Below are 22,579 nucleotides of genomic sequence, written 5' to 3'. Positions count from 1 at the left end.
TGGATTTCAATACGATGTCAGAAATTCAATTCAGAAGTACAATTATAAAGCTACTGGTGGCTCTGGGAAAAAAAGCATAAAGGATTCTAGAGATTTTGTTACTGTGGAATTCAGATATAATCAGGCCAAAATTAAAAATAGATTAAATGAGATGCAATCCAAACTGGATGTTCTAACTGCTAAGGTTAATGAGGTGGAAGAGAGAGTGAGTGACATAGAAGACAAGTTGATGGTAAGGAAGGAAGCTGAGGAAAAAAGAGAAAAACAATTAAGACGCCATGAGGAAAGGTTTAGGGAAATAAATGATAGCTTGAGAAGGAGGAATATATGTCTAATTGGGATTCCAGAAGAGGCTGAGAGAGAGAGAACCAAAAAGTATATTAGAACAAATCATAGCTGAGAACCTCCCTAACCTGGGGAAGGAAACGGCATTCAGATCCAAGAGATAGAGAGGACCCCCCCCCACCCAAAAAAAATCAATTAAGGGACGCCTGTGTGACTCAGAGGTTGAGCATCTGCCTTTGGCTCAGGGCGTGATCCCGGAGACCCGGGATCGAGTCCCACATCAGGCTTCCTGCATGGAGCCTGCTTCCCCCTCTGCCTGTGTCTCGGCCTCTCTCTCTCTCTCTCTCTTTTTCTCTGTTTCTCATGAATAAATAAATGAAATCTTAAAAAAAAAATCAATAAAAACCGTCCAACACCTCAACACTGAATAGTGAAACTTGCAAATTTCAAATATAAAGAGAAAGTTTTTAAAGCAGTGAGAGACAAGAGATTCTTAACGTATATGGGGAGAAATATCAGATTAATAGCAGACCTCTCCACAGAGACCTGGCAGGCCAGAAAGGGCTGGCATGGTATGTACAGAGTACTAAATGAGAAGAACATGCAGCCAAGAATACTTTATCCATCAAGGCTGTCATTCAGAATAGAAGGAGAGATAAAGAGCTTCCAAGATAGTCAGAAACTGAAAGAATATGTGGCCACCAAACCAGCTCTGCAAGAAATATTAGGGGGATCCTGTAAAAAAAAGAGGGAACCCAAAGAAACAATCCACAAAACAGGGACTGTATATGTAATATGATGAAACTAAATTCATATCTTTCAATAGTTGCTCTGATCATGAATGGGCTAAATGATCCCATCAAAAGATGCAGCATATTGGACTGGATAAAAAAGCAAGAGCCATCTATATGCCATCTACAAGAGACTCATTTTAGACCTAAGGGCACCTTCAGCCTGAAAACGAAGGGATGGAGAACCATTCACCATTCAAAGGGTCCTTAAAAGAAAACTGGGGTAGCAATCCTCATATCAGATGAATTAATGTTTATACCAAAGACTGTAGTAAGAGATTAAGAGGGACACTATATCATACTTAAAGGGTCTAACCTATAAGAAGACCTAACAATCATGAATATTTATGCCCCTAATGTGGGAGCTGCCAAGTATATCAATTAATAATTAAAGTAAAGAGATACTTAGATAATAATACACTAATAGTAGGAGATGTCAACATGGCATTTTTCAGCAAATGATATCTTCTAAGCAGAACATCACCAAAGAAACAAGGGTCTTAAATGATACACTGGACCAAATAGATTTCATAGATATATACAGAACTTTTCATCTGAACACAAGTGAATACACATTCTTCTCAAGTGCACATGGAACTTTCTCCAGAATAGACCACATACTGGGTCACAAATCAGGTCTCAACCGATACTAAAAGATTAGGATTGTCCCCTGCATATTTTCAGACCACAGTGCTTTGAAACTAGAACTCAATCACAAGAAGAAATTTGGAAGGAACTCAAACACATGGAGGTTAAAGAGCATCCTACTAAAAGATGAATGGGTCAACCAGGAAATTAGAGATGAATTAAAAAGATTCATGGAAACTAATGAAAATGAAGATACAACCATTCAAAATCTTTGGGATACAGCAAAGGGGTTCTAAGGGACAAATACATCACAATACAAGCCTCCCTCAAAAAATTGGAAAACACTCAAATACACAAACTAACTTTGCACCTAAAGGAATTGGAGAAAGAACAGCAAGTAAAACCTACACCAAGCAGAAGAGAGATAATAAAGATTCGAGCAGAACTCAATGAAATAGAGACTAGAAGAACTGTAGAACAGATCAACAAAATCAGGAGTTGGTTCTTTGAAAGAATTAATAAGAGATAAATAGCCAGCCTTATTAAAAGAAAAGAGAAAAGACTCTAATAAAATCACAAATGAAAGAGGAGAGATCACAACCAATACCAAGGAAATACAAATGATTTTAAAAACATATTATGAGCAGCTATATGCCAACAAATTAGACAATCTAGAAGAAATGGACGCATTTCTGGAAAACCACAAATTACCAAAACTGAAAGAAATAGAAAACCCGAACAGGCCAATAACCAGTGAGGAAATTGAAGCAGTCATCAAACACCTCCCAAGACACAAAAGTTCAGGGCCAGATGGCTTCCCAGTGGAATTTTATCAAACATTTAGGGAAGATATAATACGTATTTTACTAAAGCTGTTTCAAAGGATAGAAAGGGAGGCTTCCAAACTTGTTTTATGAGGCCAGCATTACCTTGATTCCAAAACCAGACCAAGACCCCACCAAAAAGGAGAATTATAGACCAATATCCCTAATAAACATGGATGCAAAAATTCTTACCAAGATACTAGTCAATAGGATCCAACAGTAAATCAAAAAGATTATTCACCATGACCAAGTGGGATTTATCCCTGGGATGCAAGGATGGTTCAATACTCATAAAACAATCAACATGATAGATCACATCAATAGGAGATAAAACAAGAACCTTATGATCCTCAACAGATGCAGAGAAAGCATTTGACAAAATACAGCATCCATTCCTGATCAAAATTCTTCAGAGTGTAGGGATAGAGGGAACATTCCTCAGTATCTTAAAAACCATTTATGAAAAGCCCACAGCAAATATCATTCTCAATGAGGAAAAACTGAGAGCCTTTCCCGTAAGATCAGGAACACGACAGGGATGTCCACTTTCACCACTGTTATTCATCATAGTACTATAAGTCCTAGCTTCAGCAATCAGACACCAAAAAGAAATAAAAGGCATTCAAATTGGCTAAGAAGAGGTGAAACTCTCCTCTTCGCAGATGACATGATACTGTATATAGAAAACCCAAGACTCCACCCCAAGATTGCTAGAACTCATACAGCAATTTGGCAGTGTGGCAGAATACAAAATCAATGCCCAGAAATCAGTGGCATTTCTCTACCCTGACAATGAGACTGAAAAAAGAGAAATTAGGGAAGCAATACCATTTACAATTGCACCCAAAACCATAAGGTCCCTAGGAATAAACTTAACCAAAGAGATAAAGGATCTATATCCTAAAAACTACACAACACCCCTTAAAGATATTGAGGAAGACACAAAGAGATGGAAAAACATTCCATGTTCATGGATTGGAAGAATAAATATTGTGAAAATGTCAATGTTACCCAGGGCAATTTACACATTCAATGCAATCCCTATCAAAATACCATGGATTTTCTTCACAGAGTTGGAACAAATAATCTTAAGATTTGTATGGAATCAGAAAATATCCTGAATAGCCAGAGGAATATTGAAAAAGAAAACCAATGCTGGGGGCATCACAATGCCAGATTTCAGTTTGTACTACAAAGCTGTGATCATCAAGACAGTGTGGTACTGGCACAAAAACAGACACATAGATCAATGGAACAGAACAGAGAACCCAGAAATGGGCCCTCAACTCTATGGTCAACTAATATTCGACAAAACAGGAAAGAATATCCACTGGAAAAAAGACAGTCTATTCAATAAATGGTGTTGGGAAAATTGGACAGCCACGTGCAGAAGAATGAAACTAGACCATTCTCTTACACCATACACAAAGATAAACTCAAAATGGTTGAAAGATCTAAATGTGAGACAAGAATCCATCAAAATCCTAGAGGAGAACATAGGCAACACCCTTTTTGAACTTGGCCAGAGCAACTTATTGCAAGATACATCTATGAAGGCAAGAGAAACAAAATCAAAATTGAATTATTGGGACTTAATCAAGATACAAAAAACTTCTCCACAGCAAAAGAAACAGTCAACAAAACTAAAAGACAACCTATAGAATAGGAGAAGATATTTGCAAATGATATATTAGATAAAGGGCTAGTATCCAAGATCTATAAAGAACTTATTAAGCTTAACACCCAAGAAACAAAAAATGCAATCATGAAATGGGCAGAAGACATGAGCAGAAATTTCTCCAAAGAAGGCATACACACTGCCAACAAGCACATGAGAAAATGCTCCGCATCACTTGCCATCAGGGAAATACAAATCAAAACCACAATAAGATACCACCTCACTGGGGATCCCTGGGTGGCTCAGCGGTTTAGCGCCTGCCTTTGGCCCAGGGCATGATCCTGGAGTCCTGGGATCAAGTCCCACATCAGGCTCCCTGCATGGAGCCTGCTTCTACCTCTGCTTGTGTCTCTGCTTCTCTCTCCGTGTGTGTCTCTCATAAATAAATAAATAAAGTCTTAAAAAAAAAAAAGGTACCACCTTACACCAGTGAGAATGGTGAAAATTAACAAGACCAGAAAACAACAAATGTTGGAGAGGATGTGGAGAAAGGGGAACCCTCTTGCACTGTTGATGGCAATGCAAACTGATGCAACCACTCTGGAAACAGCATGGAGGTTCTTCAAAAAGTTAAAAATATGGGGGGTGGGGGCCAAAAAAAAAGCTAAAAATAGAGCTACTCTATGATCCAGAAATTGCACTACTGGGTATTTACCCCAAAGATACAGATGTAGTGAAATGCTGGGACACTTGCACAGCAATGTGCTAGCAGCAATGTCCACAGTAGCCAAACTGTGGAAGGAGCCTTGATGTCCTTCGACAGATGAATAGATAAAGAAGATGTGGCCTATATATACAATGGAATATTACTCAGCCATTAGAAGAGACAAATACCCACCATTTGCTTCAACATGGATGGAACTAGAGGGTGTTATGCTGAGTGAAATAAGTCAATCAGAGAAGGAGAATCATCATATGGTTTCACTCATACAGGGAATATAAGAAATAGTGAAAGGGATTATAAGGGAAAGGAGGGGAACTGAGTGGGAAAAATTAGAGAGGGAGACAATCCATGAGAGACTCCTAACTCTGGGAAATGAACAAAAGGTTATGGAAGGGGAGGTGGGCGGAGGATTGGGGTAACTGGGTGACAGACACTGAGGAGGGCACTTGATGCGATGAGCACTGGGTGTTATACTATATGTTGGCAAATCGAACGTCAATAAAAACAAATTAAAAAAGAATAAAAAGCTTCTGCACAGCAAAGGAAACCAATAAAATGAAAAGGCAACCTACCAAATGGGGGAAGGTATTTGCAATTGATATATCGAATAAGGTGTTAATATCCAAATATTTAAAGGACTTATATAACCCAACACCAAAAACCATATAATCCAAATAAAAATTGGGCAGAGGACCTGAATACACATTTTTCTAAAGAAGACAACATGAAAAGATGCTCAACATCACTCATCATCAGGGAAATGCAAATCAAATCCACAATGAGATGTCATCTTACTCCTGTCAGAATGGCTAGAATCAAAAAAGATGAAATAACAAGTGTGATGAGATGTGGAGAAAAAGGAATCCTCATATATTGTTGGTGGGAATGTAGACAGGTACAGCCTCTGTGGAAAATAGTGCAGTTTCCTCAAAAAATTAAAAATAGAATTACCATATGATCCAGTAAGTCTGTTTATCCAAAGAAAATGAAAACATTAATTCAAAAAGATGTATGTGATCCTATGTTTATTGCAGCATTATTTGCAGTAGCCAAGATATGGAAGCAATTCAAATGTCCATCCATAGATGAATGGGTAAGGAAGATGTGATTGATATATATATATATATATATCTCACGGAACATTACTCAGCCATAAAAAGCACGAGATCTTCCATTTGTGCAACATGGATGGACCTAGAAAGTATTATGCTAAGTGAAATAAGTCAGATAGAGAAAGATAACTACCATATGATTTCACTTATATGTGGAATCTAAACAAAACAAAACAAATGAATAACCAAAAAGCAGAAGCAGACCTATAAATATAGAGAACAAACTGATTGTTAGCCAGAGGAGAGGGGGTGAGGGGATGGGCAAAATGGGTGAAGGAGAGTGGGAGATGCAGGCTTCTAGCTATGGAATGAGTAAGTCACAGGGAGGAAAGTGCAGCATAGGGAATTTAATCAATGGTATTGTAGTGATGTTGCATGGTGACAAATGGTAGCATCTCTCTTTCTCTTCCCTTGTCTCTCTCTCTCTCTCTCTCACACACACACACACATGCACAAAGTATCCCTGTTTCAGTGAATACTGTCTTGAATTCTACTTCATCTCATATCAGTATTTCTATTCCTGTTTTGTTTATTTGCCTTGTAAATCATTGCCTACACCTTTGTATGAGTGACATTTAATTTCTGTGTCATTTTGTATTATATGTCTCTTGACAAACTATAGCTGAATTTTACTTCTCCACCCAGTATGAGAAACATGTCTTTAATTTTAATGATAAATGGAACCCACTCATATTTGTTCTGCCACTGGTTATTGTGACCACTTATCCCAGCCATTAAGCAGTTTGTTGGTTGGTTTGTTTATCAAGCTTTGCTACTATTTCCACTTCTTTTCCTGATTTGTGCTGGAGTGATCTTTCTAATGACCCTTTGGCTTCTTAAGTAGTTTGGAAGGGGAAACATTCCACTTTTCTCTAATTACTATTCATCTGTCATATATTACATATGGTTCCATTATATTTACCCTGTCAATATCAATACTTGAATAATAAATATGACCTTCTTAACCCTTCATACATAGGAAGAATATTTTCTTTTAAAAGATTTATTTATTTATTTGAGAGAGAGAGTGTGTGTGCACATGCATGAATCGGGGGAAGAGCAGAGGGAGAGAATCTTCAAGCAGACTCCCTCAGTGTGGAGCACAACTTGGAATCTAATCCCATAACCCATGAGATCATGACCTGAGCCAGACACTTAACAGACTGAGCCACCCAGGTGCCCCAGGAAGATAATTTTAACATACCATTTACTCTTCTCTCTACCATTTTACCCATACACACCTGCCAAGATTGTAGAAATAATCCGAAATCTCATCAGGTTTTTGAATCCTTGCTTAATGAACACCTGTATGAAACTTCAAAATTATTTAGGCTGTGTGTGTGTGTGTGTGTGTGTGTGTGTGTGTATTCTATGTTTGGCTGGTGCACTTCTTTGAATAATATTCAGAGTGTGTGGGCAATATACTTTTTGAGTCCTTGCATATCTGGAAATGTCTTTTTTTCTCTCTCATACATGAACAATGGTTGGCTTGATTCTCTTTTCCTTTGTAGGTAAACCTCCACCACTCCTTTTGGGATCCTTTGGTATTTTTTTTTCTCTTTGTCTTTTGGAGTTCAGAAATATCCTCAGGATTAAAAAAAACTTCTCTGTATATTTTATAAAATTATACAAGTAATACATGAATATGTTCTTTGGAATTCAAAAATACCACCAAGACTTTTTTAAAGAATATTTTAAAAGTTATCCAAGTAATACATAAATATGTTCTCTCAGCTCAGAATTGAAACAATACAAAAAAATAGAAATTCCCCTGACAAGGCTCAACCCCAAATCTGCTCCCAGAAGTAACCTCTGTTAGAACTTTGGTGTGAAATTTCAGTTTTTTTTCTAGGCATTTGCATACATGTGAACCATTTAAACATTCTTTTCTGTTTTGTAATTTTCCATTAAAAATATAACAGTATATTTATTTATATACAATTAGCTTATTACACTTAGCAGTGTGCCTACATAAAGAAGTGCTTCATTCATTTGTTTCTTCCTGCTGAGTAGTATTCTCCCCACTAGCCATGGATTTCGATTGTTTCTGATGATTTGGTATTAGAAATAACAGTGCTGTGAAAAATCCTTGTGAAGTTCTTTTTGTACAACTATGAAGACTTCTCAGAAGCCCATTTTAGAAAGTGAATTTGCTGTGTGAATGGCTATGCCCATTTACATTTTTGAGAGCTATTGCCAAATTTCCTTTCAGGAAGACTATATTTCACTACATCTTAGTAACATTGGTATTCATATTTTTAGATTTTTCTTGTACACTAACCTGATGGAAGAAGGGTCGCATCTTACTATGGTTTTAATTTTTATTTTCCTGAATACCAAGAAGATTGTGCTTCTTTTCATCTATTCATTTACCATTTATATTTCCTTTTCTGTGAATTACTTGTTCACATCTTGTCTATGCTTCCATTGGCTGTATTTTCCTAATTGATTTGTAAGCGTTCTTTTTATATTTGGATACTAATTCTTTAAATTACATGCATTGCAAATCTCTTCTCCAAGCTATTTCCCCTTCACTCTTTGGTGTCTTTGTTGTGGAAAGTTTTAAATATTGATGTTTTTAAATATAATGGTCTTCTCGGGACTCTTGAGTGGCTCGGTCAGTTGAGTGTTTGACTCTTGATTTCGGGTCGGGTCATGATTTCAGGATCCTGGGGTCAAGCCCTGCATCGGGCTCCAAGCTCAGCTTGCTTCAGATTCTCTCTCTCCCTCTCCCTCTGCTCCTCCTTCCTCATGCTCTCTCTCTTTCTCTCTAAAATAAATAAATAAAATCTTTTATATATATAAATAATCTTATATATATATAATTAATAATATAATCTCATATATATGTGTATATATATATATAATTATCTTTCCTTGAATTGATTTTGAGTCCCATCCCCCTTTTTCACCTCCAACCCTTTGTTAAAATAAGCAGATTTATGAGAGTTGTATCCAGGAATAAGCTCTTGGATGTATTTATCAATTCTTCTGTTTTTATTTTCTAATTTATTCATTTCTGCTTTTGTTTTATAATACCCTTTTTTCCTCTTTGGTGTGTTTATGGTGTTTTTTTGTTGTTGTTTTTTACTTTTTACCTTGAATACTTTATTTATTCTTTCTTTGTAATAAAAGGGCTTAGGGCTGTGAATTTGCTTCTGAGTATATCTAATGCCTGGCTGTATCTAATATGTAATCATATATAGTGATCTGTATTTTTATTTTATCAATGAGTTTGGAATTAGTTTTGAATCAACTTTAATCAATTAGTCAGAAGAACACATTTTATTTTGTTTTAGTTTTTTAAAGATTTTATTTATTTATTTAAATACTTTATTTAAATATTTATTTATTTAAAGAGAGTGGGTCAGGGAAGGGGAAGAGGGAGAGAAAGAGAATCTCAATCAGAATCCATGCTGAACACAGAACCTGACATGGGGCTTGATCTCATGACCCTGAGATCATGACCTGAGCCAAAATCAAGAGTCAGACGCTTAACTGACTGAGCCATCCATGTGCCCCCAGAAGAACATATTTTAAAACACAAGTGATTGGCCTTTTAAAAATGTATTCTTTTGTCATTATTTTCCACTTTGTTGTATTTTCAGAGAGAATGACCTCTACAGTTCTGCCATTTAAGATGTATTGTGGTTGTCTTTGTAGCATACTATACGATTAGACCACTTAGGATTAGGATCATCTGCATGTTAAACAGTTCAAAATAAAAGTCCCTTACAGAAAATAGTTTATTACTCTCTCACATCAAAGAAGTTTGCAGGTAGGCAGATCCCTATAATGCTACCAGGAAGCCAGACTTCCATTTTTCTACACATTTTCAGTGCTGGTTTCTGTCATCAAAATCACCTCATAACCCGATGTAATTGTCAGATTTCCAGCCATCACATCTACATTACAGGGAGGAGAAAGATGAGAGGAGTAAAAGGATATACTTCCCAACTGCATCAGTTCCCTTTTTTTTTTTTAAGATTTTTTTTATTTATTCATGAGAGATATATAGAGAGAGGCAGAGACAGGCAGAGGGAGAAGCAGGCTCCGTGCAGGAAGCCTGATGTGGGACTCAATCCCAGGTCTCCAGGATCATGCCCTGAGCCAAAGGCAGGCACCAAATCGCTGAGCCATCCAAGTGTCCCTGAGTCAGTTCCCTTTAAGGAGACTTCTTCAAAGTCTCACAACACAGTTCTGTTTACATTTCATGTAGAATCCCCCAATTATGGGGATTCTGTTACTAAGAAAGAAACGAATGGTTAATATGTAAGCAAACAAGAATATGCCATAATAATTTTAATAAATATTCTATCAACACTTGAAAAAGAAAGATACATCATTTAGCAATATCATCTCTTTACCAAACCAGAAAAGTTGAATTTGGGGCTCGTTTCCCCACATGAGGCCAATTGGACCCTTCTACAATTAATAGCTGCCATTAACTGGAATGAATTAGCTAACCCAAGGGATACCAGCACTGTCTCTGGTTCACAAGGTGTTATTGATGACACTTCATCATTTCTACTCTCTTCTTCCTACTCAAGACAAGTCAGTTATTTCAGGGTCACTACAGCCCTGTTGGGAACTTGGAGGCTGTCTACTCTTGTGTTGTCTAGGTGTTTACTGCTGAAGCAGATACTGCAAATGTCCCCTGAAGACCAATTCTCTCCCAGCCTGGAACAAACATCCCTCTGAATAAATGTGTAGAGTATGAAAATAGGATGCCCTGGCCCTGAGATTGTGGATGAACACTTGAGGGAGGTGCATGGGCAGCATAAGTTGGGACATCTCTCAGCAGGCCTTGGTGGCAGCCAGAGCCAAAATGACAATGCTCACCTAGCCCCACTTCCTGGTCCCAAATATTCATATTCCAGGATTCAGAATAGCTGGCCCAGAGGCCAGATCCTGAGAAGAGTCATTAGGCAAGGAGAACCTGTAGCCTTCTCTCTTGGTACTTTAATGCAGATAAGCAATCAGAGGGCTCATTGTCCCATTCCTTCCTGGGCCACTGCCTTGCTTTGCGTAGAAGGAGCACTGTTCCAGTCCTTCTACCAGAGCCTGGCCACTCCCCTATGGCCCCCACTGTCACCTGGTAGCACCGAACACCTCAACAAATGCCTGGTCTGAAGGAGAGTGAAGGTTCCAGTCCACACCTTAGGGAAGCCCCTGATGTGATACAGTACGTAAGAAACATATACATGCAGAAGCCACTAAAGTGCTTACCAAAATAGAAATGGGGTGCTGGCGAATGTGCTAGGAACTGGGTCCTTGAGTGATGAAAGAAAGGGGTGATTAAGGCTGGCAGATGCCTCAACTGAGATGCTTCTGGAAACAACCTCTATGCTTCCTGCCTAGGTGAGCATCCCGGGTTTGACACCCCCGCCATCCGTGTTGTTCCCCTGCCTTGCCTGAGAGTAACCCCGCCCCCACCCTGCTCACTCTCCAGAGCTCAGGAGAAACGAGCTGGTTTTCTCCCAGAGGCTGGTGCCAGTTTAGTCAGCAGATTTCACAGATCCACTGGCACCCATGTAGTGTCTTATTTTAAGCTTAACATTTAAAGATGGGAACTTTTCCCCCTTCGGTGTGTGGCAAAGAGATCCCAATTTATACATAAGCATGGTGGCTAAGCCAGTGCATCGAGGCTGTTTCCGAGGCTAGTGCAGTTCATGGCACCTCTTCTTCAGGGCCTTCCCAAAAAAACCCCACCAACCATGATTGCCTGTAACTGGCAGTTCTGTTCCCAGGTTTGCCCTAGGGGATGTGCAGCACAGTCCCTTTCATACACGTGTGGCTGGGGAGAGGCAGGGCCTGTGTTGCTGACCCTGTCCTATCCTCTTTGCATCTGGCTACCTGCTGGCTACCTGGCCATCCTGCACCCTGGGCTACTATAATGTCTCAGATGCAGGAACTGGGCTTCTCTTGTGGGCCTGAGCTTCTCCCAGGTGCTATCTGTGCCTCCCTACTCTGAGCCCCCTGGGACACTGCTGTCCTCCTCTCCCCTCCCCCTGTCATTTTTGAACGCTTAGAATCCAAGGCCCCCATTCCCCATATCCAGTTGGGAGACTGAGGAAGGCAGACCAGGAGCATCCAGTCAGTGAGTCCAGCGGCCTTACATTACATCCAAACCAGATCCCCGTCTTGGGACATTCAGAGCTTGGATTCCATACTCTGAACCATGTGGTTTTAACATGGCAGATGTGTTTGTGGACTTAGAAATCTCCAAAGGTACTGGTGTGGGTCACTTCATCTCCAGAGGAAGGAAGGGTAGACCACAGACGATTCACTTTGCATGAGGATTTGGCTGTGTCCCAGAACCTTCCTGGTGTCTCCCAACCTTCCTTGTCCCAGACTCTGCTTTTTCACACATTTAAATGCCAATCACAATTTTCTTCCTGGCCTACCTCCATTGTAACCCGACACTAGTCGGTTTGGCCTGGTTTGTACCATAAAAGAGGTGTTGCTCAGTTAAGTTAGAATTGACCTGTCGGGGACAAACATTCATTTGACAAAAGATATTCTATTCCTCTTTAACTGGTTGGAATCCTTTAAATAGCACCCCTCGCGCACTGCAGTGTTACTTTTCAGATCGTTAGCCACATAAATCAGAAGATGGAGACAAAGTAGAAGGAAAAAACAGGCAAACTATTGAGTACTGGGGCCCTTGGCAGGTCTTTAAAAACGAAGAGGAATATTTTAGAATTGAGTGAGTCAATATGGAGGAAATGGGTATGATGTCAGAGGACTGTCACTTTACCAGCGAGGACTCCCAGGTGTGTGATAACTGAACACTGATGTTCTCACCCCTCTGAAGTCTCTGGAAACTCGAGAAAGATTTTAAACAGATTCCTACTACTGAGATGAATACTGCAAAGAAGGCAGGCAAGGTACTAGGGGACTTAACTCATCTGGAGGGCCAGGGAGGGCTTCCTGGAGGAAGTGACAACTAAGCTGAAACCTGGAGGATGAGGAGGGATTAGCCATGTAGATATGAGGTGACAGGGACAGTTGCCGGACCCTATACTCATCCCCTGACTTGAGTTTCACCACCCCATTGTTTTGACACAAACTGCTTCCTCTCTGGATTTTCTGTGCTTTTAAAACATCTTTTCTCCTATCACCCGAGTCAGTTTTGCATGGGCGGCAGCCAAGGAAGTGGGAGCTGCTCAGTTCTCTCTTTCTGAGCCCCAGTATCACAGGACATAGAATTGTGACCAGCAGCCTTGCTCCCTTGTCTTCATCTCCAGCTGCTCACATCCCACCTCTGGCCAAGAGCTCGGGCTATTTGGTGGTGCCTGTCTCCCAGATGGAGACCTTACCTCTCTGCAGAGGTTAGAATACTGTGAAGAAGGAGTCCTGAAGTAAAGATGTGATTTTTCTTGTGTGCCAACTGCCATTTGGGTGCCGTTGGCCCCATTCTGGATTCTGTCCTGAACAAGACTCAGGCACAAAGGGCCCTTCTTCCCTGACTGACTGGGGCAGCCCCAGAGTTGGGCTGTTGGTCACCAGGTGGAATGATAAGCTAGGCTGTTCAGGAACCAACATCACTAGTGAAGACATAATTCCAGTGTATTAGTAATCGTACAGAATTTGGGACCAGAAAGCACAGCATATTCAGACATGGCAATCCCTGTCTGTATTAAACAGCTATTGCTACTACAGTGCTGTGTAACAAACATCCACAAAATTTCAGTGGTAACCATAAGCATTTATTGTTAGGGAGTCTGTTATTACTTGGGTGTAGCTGGTCTAGATCATGCTTGACGGAGGCCTGCTTCTTATTGCAGGCCTGGGGTCAACTGGGAGTCTGCTGGCACAGGTTGTCCTTTGCTACCCATGCCTCTCATCCTCCTTTGACCAGGACACTAGTCAGGGCCTGTCTCCTCATGGCAATATTAGAAACAAAAGACAGCCAGCAGAAACACATATGCCCTCTGAGGCCTGGCTTCGGGCTGGCCCACTGCCACTTCCTCCCACATGCGCTTGGCCACAGCAAGATATATAGCCAAGCAACGGAAAGAGTTCTTCCCATAGCAAGGGTATGCATGCAGGGAGGAGTGAAGAATCAGGACCAAAACCCCAATCTGCCCCCCTCCCTAAAGGTCAACACCCCTCTGTAAATGGGACTTTAATAAAAGGAGTAAAGAAGAAATGAGTGGTGGTGGTCACAGTCCATCATAGATCTTTTCCCGGACCAAGAATTAATGTTCCTTTTTTTTTTTTTTAAGATTTTATTTATTTATTTTAGAGGTGGGAGGAGGAAGAGCAGAGAGAGAGGGACAAGCAGACTCCACACTGAGCATGGAGCCCGATGTGGGGCTTGATCCCACAACCCTGAGATCATGACCTGAGCTGAAATCAAGAGTTGGAGGCTTAACCTACTGAGCCATCCAGGCACCCCCAAGATTTAATGTTCTTAAAAATGAATTAGCAGTATTCTTCTAGTACATACAGCACAGTGTGGGCCCAGCTTTGTGCTGAGTGCTTTGGAGGACCTCAGAGAGAAAAGCCCCAATTCTACATTTCAGGAGCTCACTATCCTTTGAGGGACGAGGCTTGTGTTCAAAGACAAGATAGGGGCAAGGTGATGCTCAATTATGTAATGCAGATTGTGGAGTCCAGAGAGATGAGAGACCAGCAAAAACTAGAAATGAATGAGATAGGAGGAGAGGAGCCATACTGACACCTTGCACTTAATGAGTACTTGCTGCACGCCAGACATTGGGCAAAATTCTTTCTATGCCTTGCCTCCCCCCATGGCCATCCAGAAAACTATCAGGGTGTCCCCATTTAACAGATGGAAAAAATGGGGGTACGAAGAGCTCAAGTAACTTGTGTGCAGTCACATGGCTGGTAGATACTAGAACTAGGATTTAAGTCTGGCTCTTTCTGTGACCAGAGCCTGTGTGTTAATCCCCAGGGCCTATGGATGGCCACTTGAGGGGAAGCAGAGCAGCAAAAGTGGACAGATGTGTGAAGAGGACAGCTGCCATGGGGCGGGAGCCGTGGAGGGGACCCTAGCTGTATTACAAACTATAAATGGGAGCAAAGATAGGATGTGCGATTTGGCCAAGGTCCTGCAGCAAGATAGCGGGGAGGCTGGGCTGGAAATTCTGGCTGTTGGCTCTCCTTCCACTCTCCCTGGTACCAGCCACTTTCTGGGCTCTCTCCACCCGTCTGCGCGGCCACGCCTGAAGCGTTTCCCTCTTGGAAGAGGTGCAATCCACTGGCATTGAAGCCGGGTGGACTGGCTCCCTCTCTCTATCCATCTCTTTCCTCCTTTCCCCTGCCATGTTCTGGAAAGGGCAGCGTGGGGGAATGTGGGCAGGTTGCACCAGAGATATACATCTGAGAACTGAAGGAACATTTATTTTTAATTTAGACTTAAAAAGAAAAAAGGAAGTTATAAAATATCTGCTCTTGCTCCTGGGACTGTGCAGATGGTGCTGTGTGTTGCCTAATAGGGAATGGGGCTGGCACCCATGTGCTCCTGGCCCCAGCCAGCAGCTTGACTGTAGGACCTGGAAAGTGGGATCCCTGTTCCCCTTGCCTCAGCCTCAGATGCTTCCCTTGGGCCCCATTTGGGGGCACAATGCAGCATGGCTTTCCACTGCCCCTAACCTCACCCAGGTCTGATTTTTCAAACCTCCTCCTTTAATAAGGCCAATCTCTTAGCTGTCCCTGCTCCTGTGAGCGTGATCTCTTGCCCTGCCCCCACATGCACACATACACATGCACCCATGTACATAAGCATGCGTGCATATCCCAGCTCCAGCCTACCACCTCCTTTGGCACATAGCCCAAGCACTCTGACCTGTCCTTCCTGACCTCCGGGTTTGGATATTTGCATTTATCAACTTGACATACCCAAGTACCTGATTAAACCACCTAGTCATTTTTGTGTCCAAATGTGAGAAAGGATATTCTCATACATTTTCCTGTTTGGTTTTCATGTTTATTGTGGTTAGGTGCTGTATGGTCCTCTCTTCCTGTATTGTCCATTGGGAGCACCATGGAACTTGGTGCATGGAAGATGTTTGAAAAGGGGCATAGAGTGTGACTCTTCCTTTGTGCTCAGGTGAATAAGCTGGAAAAGGAACCCCAAAATCATAGAGTTAGAGCCCTTAAGCCAGGACTCAGGAGAGCTTTCTGACTTTCTCTAGCTGCAAAGCCTTGAGCAAATCACTGAATTTCTGTAAGCTTCAGGTTTCCCATTTGTAAAATATAGAAAGTAATCTCTATTTTGTGTGAGCCCCAGAGTTCTGATCAGGATCATGGTAAGTGATATAGGGGAAATGCTTAGCAAAATCAATCAATCAATCAATCAAATAAGAACGTATAAGGAGGGGCACCTGGGTGGCTCAGTGGTTGAGCATCTGTCTTTGGCTCAGGTCATGATCCCAGGTCCAGGGATTGAGTCCCATATCAGGCTCCCCACAGAGAGCCTGCTTCTTCCTCTGCCTGTGTCTCTGCCTCTCTCTGTGTCTTTCATGAATACATTTTTAAAAAAAGAATATAGAAGGAGTCAGAGGTGCTCAGCATGGATATCAGGCCCATGTTAGAGCAGGAGGTTGGTCGGGTTTGGCCAATAAGGAAAAAAGCTCACATAAACTGCGTTTATGTACGTGTTTGTGTGTGTGTGTGTATGTGTGTGTATTACATAGCCTAGGTACTGTTTCAGTTTAGTTTAGTGCTATGGTTTATTCTGGAAAAGACTTGATGTCACATTAAAAAAAAATGCCTGCCACCAGAAAATACAAATAAAGACAAAAAATGAGAGAGAAGTTTAGGAAAGGAAAGAAGCTAGGAATGAAGTTTGGACACAAAATACATGCAGTGAGGGTCTGTATTGACAGATACGAGCTGTGGAGATCTGGCCTGAGCTTCTCAGCAGTCAGTGAAAAGAGACCCAGTTAAATGCTCAATGTCTGCAAGACAGATGCAAACCAGGTGCTCAGAAGTATGAATTCCTGACCCCAAGACCAGAAAAATTTCCCCCAGGAGGATTCATAAAGGGGACTCTGCGATGTAAAGAGCAATGAGTGTCCTGGACAATGGTTATCTGGTAAATACAGTGAGTCCCAAGGGGCTGTATCTTATGATGCTTCTGACAGCCCAAGCTCAGTTAGGAGGTCTAAGGGAGGTTAAGGGGGAGAAGACAATGTTGTCCATAATACACCCAGGCTCTATAAACCAACAGATTAGGAGAATGAATTCCTGAGTTCAGTTCCCAACAGTGAAGAATAGCTTTTATCTCTTTAGGCTTTGAGAAGCTGTCAGACATGCATATGTATACATGCATCCACACATGCATGCACACACACACACTTTCTGGGATCACATTGTCGGCTCCCAACTTCAGACCTCTCTTCTTAGGCTCAGCTTCCTCTCTGTGGTCTCACTCCTGGCTGACTAGGGGGAGGTCCTGGGTCCCCAGGGATATTTCTTGGCCAGGCTGGGTGAGGAGGGATTCCCTTTACAGGCATTGAGGCTATCTCAATTGACTTCATACTTCCTATTTGAACCCTGAGAATGGGATTTTAACCAAGTTAAGAAAGCTAGAGCCCTAAAGGGGACTGTCTTCTGCTGGAGACACCGTCGGCTAGAGATCACACAGGAATGGGCTGAGGCTGAGCTCCAGGCTCTCCTGATTCTCATTCCAGGACTCTAGGCTGTTGCTGCAGAGAAAAATTGAACTGAGATCTCATTTTGGGGAGAAAAATGTCGTAAGATAATTCCTCATTGGAGCTATGGAATGGCTTTACATTATATAATTTTATTCAAACTGATATGGGCCAATAAATATAAATGTGTGTGTTTGCTGTCTTAAAACATTTTAATGTTTAAAACATGATTTACAAATGCTGCTGAGGATGTCTAGAATTTGATTTACTGTGTAGTATTGAATGTTTATACTTGTTCCTTACAGAAATTCTTGCCAAAGAGCCATTTTATCTACAGGAATAATAAATAAGTCAATATGTGGATGGTTGTGCACATTTTTCCCATATGCATGGTACTTGGTAGATATTATTTTGCACACAAGCACTCAAAAGGTAAACTTGAGAGAGACACATGGATTCCTGAAGTCCAAAGTTTGGCCAGTTGTCCAGATGAGACAATTAATCTTGACCTAAACCGAAAAAACAAAGTCAGCAAGTCTACCTCTTAAGTGACATTTGGGCTTTGGGAATAACAAATCCATACCTCGGCACCAGTACTCAGCCATGTGTGTGCTTGTTCATCCATTGGTCCATTTGCTCCCTTAGCAAGTATTTATTAGACATCTGTGTTTCAATTGATAGCTTAAGCTTGTATATGGTGTAGGTTTTCTTCATGGGGGCTCAGAGATAACAGATATAAATTCCCCCTGCTTGATTTTATAAAGTATAAAAGGCCCTGGAAATGATTTTTATCATCATATTTTATTTTACTTTTTAAAAAAAGTTTTATTTATAAATAAACAAAAGAGAGGGAGAGCAAAAGAGAGAGAGAACATGAGTGGGGGGATGGGCAGAGGGAGAGAGAGAGAGAGGCAGGCTCCCTGCTGAGCAGAGAGCCCAACACCAGACTAGATTCCAGGACCCTGAGATCATAACGTGAGCCAAAGGCAGACGCTTCACCAATGGAGCCAGCCAGGCACCCCCAGCATTATATTTTAATCCTCACAAAAATCCTATGGGATGGCAAGAGTATGAAAGAGCTGGGTTAGCTAAGTGGAAGTAAAGATGTTCCTTTTGTTTACTTGTTTGTTTTTATCGTTCCCCCTCCACTAGTATGGAAGTAATACATGTCCAATATTTAAAAGAATACAGGAATATTCAAGAAGAATGTGAGAAAGTACTGTAGCCTGACCTCCAGAGACATCTACATGCTGGGGTATAGAATTTTTTCGTGGAGTTACGTATTTGCCTATGTCTGTGTATATGGTTATATACACGATGTGATTTCTTTTCTTGACAAAAATGGGATTGTACTGTGATATAATTATGCAACCTGGTTCACTTCCATCACATACCATCCCACTGTGGTTAGCAGTTTATATACCCATCATCCACCTCAGTTTGTACAGATCCAGTTTACTTTTGTTCATGGCTGTGTCATTCTTCTTTGCAAAAGTGTAGGATGTTTCTTTTGCTTTATTCAGGCTTTCCTCTCTTTCTCTTGTAGGTAGTTGGTCTTCTCTTGCCCAACCAGACACTGGCATCCACAGTCTTCTGGCAGGTAACAGTCCCTGGCAACAGAGGGCTCCTGAAGGAAAGACCCAACAGTGCTGGTTAGAGCTCCCTGTCGAGGCCCCTTGGGGAGAGTCAACCCACTTCCCACTCCTCCCTGACCCAGTAGCCACTGGGGAACCCCAGGACTTTGGATTTTGCTGAGCAGGTCCTAGCGGCCCATGCCTAGGCTATTTTATGTGATTAATTTTGTTTTTTTAAGATTTTACTTATTTATTCATGAGAGACACAGAGAAAGAGGCAGAGACATAGGCAGAAGGAGAAGCAGACTCCCTGAGGGGAGCCCAATGCAGGACCCAATCCCAGAACCCTGGGATCATGACCTGAGCTGAAGGCAGACACTCAACCACCGAGCCACCCAGGTGTCCCTGTGACTCTCTAATTTTTGCATATGGGGATGAGGGCTTGTTTGTGGCTGCCTGCTGCTCCTTGGCTGATTGTCCAAAGGCCTCTGACCTTGAGGCCCTTGGCCTCATTCAAGTTCATGGGGAAGGTAAATCCATCAACAACCTTAAGGTAGCAAGTATTTATGGAAAGGTACCACAGACCCTGGTGTCCATTCTTAGAGTCTGGGCCATGGCTCCCTAAAAACAGTTGAAGCCTTGTGTGTGTGTGTGTGTGTGTGTGTGTGTGTGTATGTGGGTGGGTGGGTGGGTGGGTGGGTGTATTTGTGTGCCTGTGCAGAAAGTAAAGCAAGAAGAAAAACCTGTCTTCAGGAAAAAACATCAAAGTTTTCCCTAACAAAACTTCTAACAGTGTCCACATCTGGGCACTACAATAGTGCAAGACACTGGGCTGAGATGTTTTTGAAAGAGGTTCGGTTCAGGGCTGGCAGTCATTTGAGGGGCGAATGTTGACTTTCTCCAATAAGTAATATAACAAGGATGATGTGTGATAATGGAAGTGAGGCCCGTTTGGGACAATGGATGGGGCATGATTCCAGGAGAGGTGACTGTCTCTGGGTTGGGATGAGCTGCCGGTATGGGCAGGATCACTGTCCTGGATTGCCTAGAATGGAGGGGTTTCCCAGGGCTCCAGTGCTGCCACTGGCACAATGTCAGGCAAGCTGGAACAGTTGGTCCTGCTGACTTGTGGGGTGGACAGAACCACCTGTCCACCATGTGGACAGCACCCCATGTCTCTCTGGCCTCGATGTCACACCTTCCCTGACATCTCCTCTCCCCCATTGCCTTTCAGTGGCTGAACCAGAGCCATAACGCTTGTGTCAACTATGCAAACCGCAATGCTACCAAGGTGAGCACCACAGCCCGCTGTGCGGTGGCAAGGAACAGGCTGGGGTGACCCTCATCCTCCCTACGGTATGGCGAGCCGAAGCAGCGGGGGCTGCTTCCTCTGAGTTAAGCACTGTCCTCCTCAAAGCACCTGATTTAAAACTGCCCACCCTTCAGGAAGGGACCCACCAGGGAGGGGCTGTTCACATGGAGTAAAGAGGACCCAGAAAATGGGAATATAGTGGAGGCGGTGAGAGGGATGAGCTCTGTTGGCTTCAAAATCCTCCTTGGGCAACTCTTATCCCCAGATCTTGGATTAGGATGGCATCAGCCACATGGGGACTGAATTCCCCTAAAGCTTCCTCCAAGCTTGCCTGGAAGCTGCCTTGGTGCCCCCAGACTGTTGGCTGTAAAGTTGAAGGGCTGCTCTCGACGGGTGAGGGGTCTGAGGGTACCGGCACCTCCTCCCCAAAGTCCCCTGCATTTCTGGAACAAGCTCTTAGTGGAGGCCCTGTCCCCCTTCCCTTGTCTAGGGGGGAGCTAGGCCCCTGCTTCACTGGCAAGGCTGTCCGTCCTGTACTTCTGTCCAAAGCCAGTGAGAGAGGAGGAGGAGTCTGGATCTCCCTGGGAGGTTATCACCTGGGGGAGGAGAAGGTGTGGGCATTCTCTAACCTTGGGGGAGACAGGAGAGAGTTAGGGGCTGGCCTGCGTGGTAGGAACTTTGGGTCCTGAAACTCTGAGGATGCCTTCCCCCCCATCTAAACCTTCAATCTGCATCTTGGGCATATGATCCACACACATATACCTCTACCTGGATGGCTCCCATTTACCTTAACCCAAACACCTCCAAAATTACCGTCAGAGCAGTTACTTAGAGGCAAGTTCCGTAGCCCTTTCTTAATGTTGTCCATTGCAACTGGGTTGCATTTTCCTGTAGAAATGTGGAGCAACTGTCATCTGCTGGATTGGCAGCCTGGTTGCTGCGCCTGGGGGTTGATGAGGCACCGGAGAGGCCACCAGGTGTGCCACCCATGGCACCGCCATTTCCACCGGGCGGTCCTCCAGGTGCCAGCAGCCCACTTCCAGCACTCATTTTTCCTACATTGGATCTGTTCACCCCCACCATAAATGACCCATTTTGGCCCTTGCTGTTGCCTACCTCCAGCCAGCAGGGTCTGCCAGTGAGCTCTTTAGAACGGGGCGAAAGTGCAGCAGGCCCTTTGGCGTCCCCTTCGCTGCCCTGTGTGTCCATGAAGGGAGCTGTGCTGATGGAGGCCCAGATCCCCTTGGCTTCAAGAGGGACCTCCTTCTCACCCATTGGTGGGCAGGGACATCTCTTGCTGGCTGGGGCTGCTTGCAAGGCAGGGTATGGCAGCTTTGGGCACCCAGTGGGCCTGGAAATTTCTCTCTGCCTTCCAGCCTTCCCCGGCATCCAAGTTCATCCAGGGCTACCTGGGAGCTGTCATCAGTGCCGTCTCCATCGCTGTGAGTAACTCTGTCCCCACTTCTGTGTCCTGCAGCTCTGGCCAGACCTGTCTGAAGTCAGGGCCAGGTGAAGGTGTAGGAGACAGAGGTTTGTGTGGGTGGGCCACCAGGGCTGGCTTTCTAGGCAGAGAAGAGAGTAGATTCTGCTGACACTTTAAATAGAGAGACATGAACTTTATTAGAGAGAGTGTTGCAGATTTTGGAGAGCAGGTGGGGAGGTGAGGTGCTGCCCATGAGTGATGCAAACGGCAAAGGGCTGCATATTCCAGCTGAGGGCAGGATGTCTGTTGCTAGAGGGGCCCATGTTTATCCAGAACCCTCCGCAGAGGAGCTGATCTTCACTCTGAATAATGTGGCTGATGCAGGAAGCAAGGGGCTTGGGAACAGTTGTAAAGCTGGCCCACATGTTAGCTCCCCTTTGCTCTGTGCCTGAGCTCCCAGGACACTCTCATCCCATCCCCATCTTTGGTGAGGGGTCATATATCCAGTTCCTCCTGGAGGCCTATAAGCTCCTCAAGACAGGGGCAATAGGTTTATTTGAATCCCACAGGACTTTGAGAATAAAGCAGCTATTAAGTAGGCTAGGTCTGTAAACTGACTATGTGAGCATAAGCCTGCATCCCAGATGAGAGGGCTGAGTGCAGGCGACACAGTGAGGCCCTGGGCCGGAGCCAGAGTGGAA

General features: G+C 43.1%; 1 protein-coding gene across 14 annotated transcripts in view; it reads left to right on the top strand.

Annotated features, from left to right (window-relative positions):
• Window positions 1-22,579, top strand: part of SFXN5 (sideroflexin 5) — a 122,423-nt gene that overhangs the window by 47,778 nt on the left and 52,066 nt on the right. For 11 of the 14 annotated variants that reach the window (XR_012003092.1, XR_012003089.1, XR_012003091.1 and 8 more), the window contains 3 exons: window positions 19,116-19,169; window positions 20,378-20,434; window positions 21,832-21,897. Coding sequence is in view for 9 of the 14 variants with exons in the window: in XM_025994553.2 (XP_025850338.1) it covers window positions 19,116-19,169; window positions 20,378-20,434; window positions 21,832-21,897 (177 nt within the window). In the remaining 5 variants the exon portion in view is untranslated. The remainder of the gene's footprint in view (window positions 1-19,115; window positions 19,170-20,377; window positions 20,435-21,831; window positions 21,898-22,579) is intronic. The other 3 variants (XR_012003090.1, XM_072766929.1, XM_072766928.1) reach the window with 1 other exon arrangement.

The sequence above is a fragment of the Vulpes vulpes genome, chromosome 8 (assembly GCF_048418805.1).
Source record: "Vulpes vulpes isolate BD-2025 chromosome 8, VulVul3, whole genome shotgun sequence".
In the NCBI taxonomy this organism is placed as follows: Eukaryota; Metazoa; Chordata; class Mammalia; order Carnivora; family Canidae; genus Vulpes; species Vulpes vulpes.
This window is presented reverse-complemented; position numbering and strand designations above follow the sequence as displayed.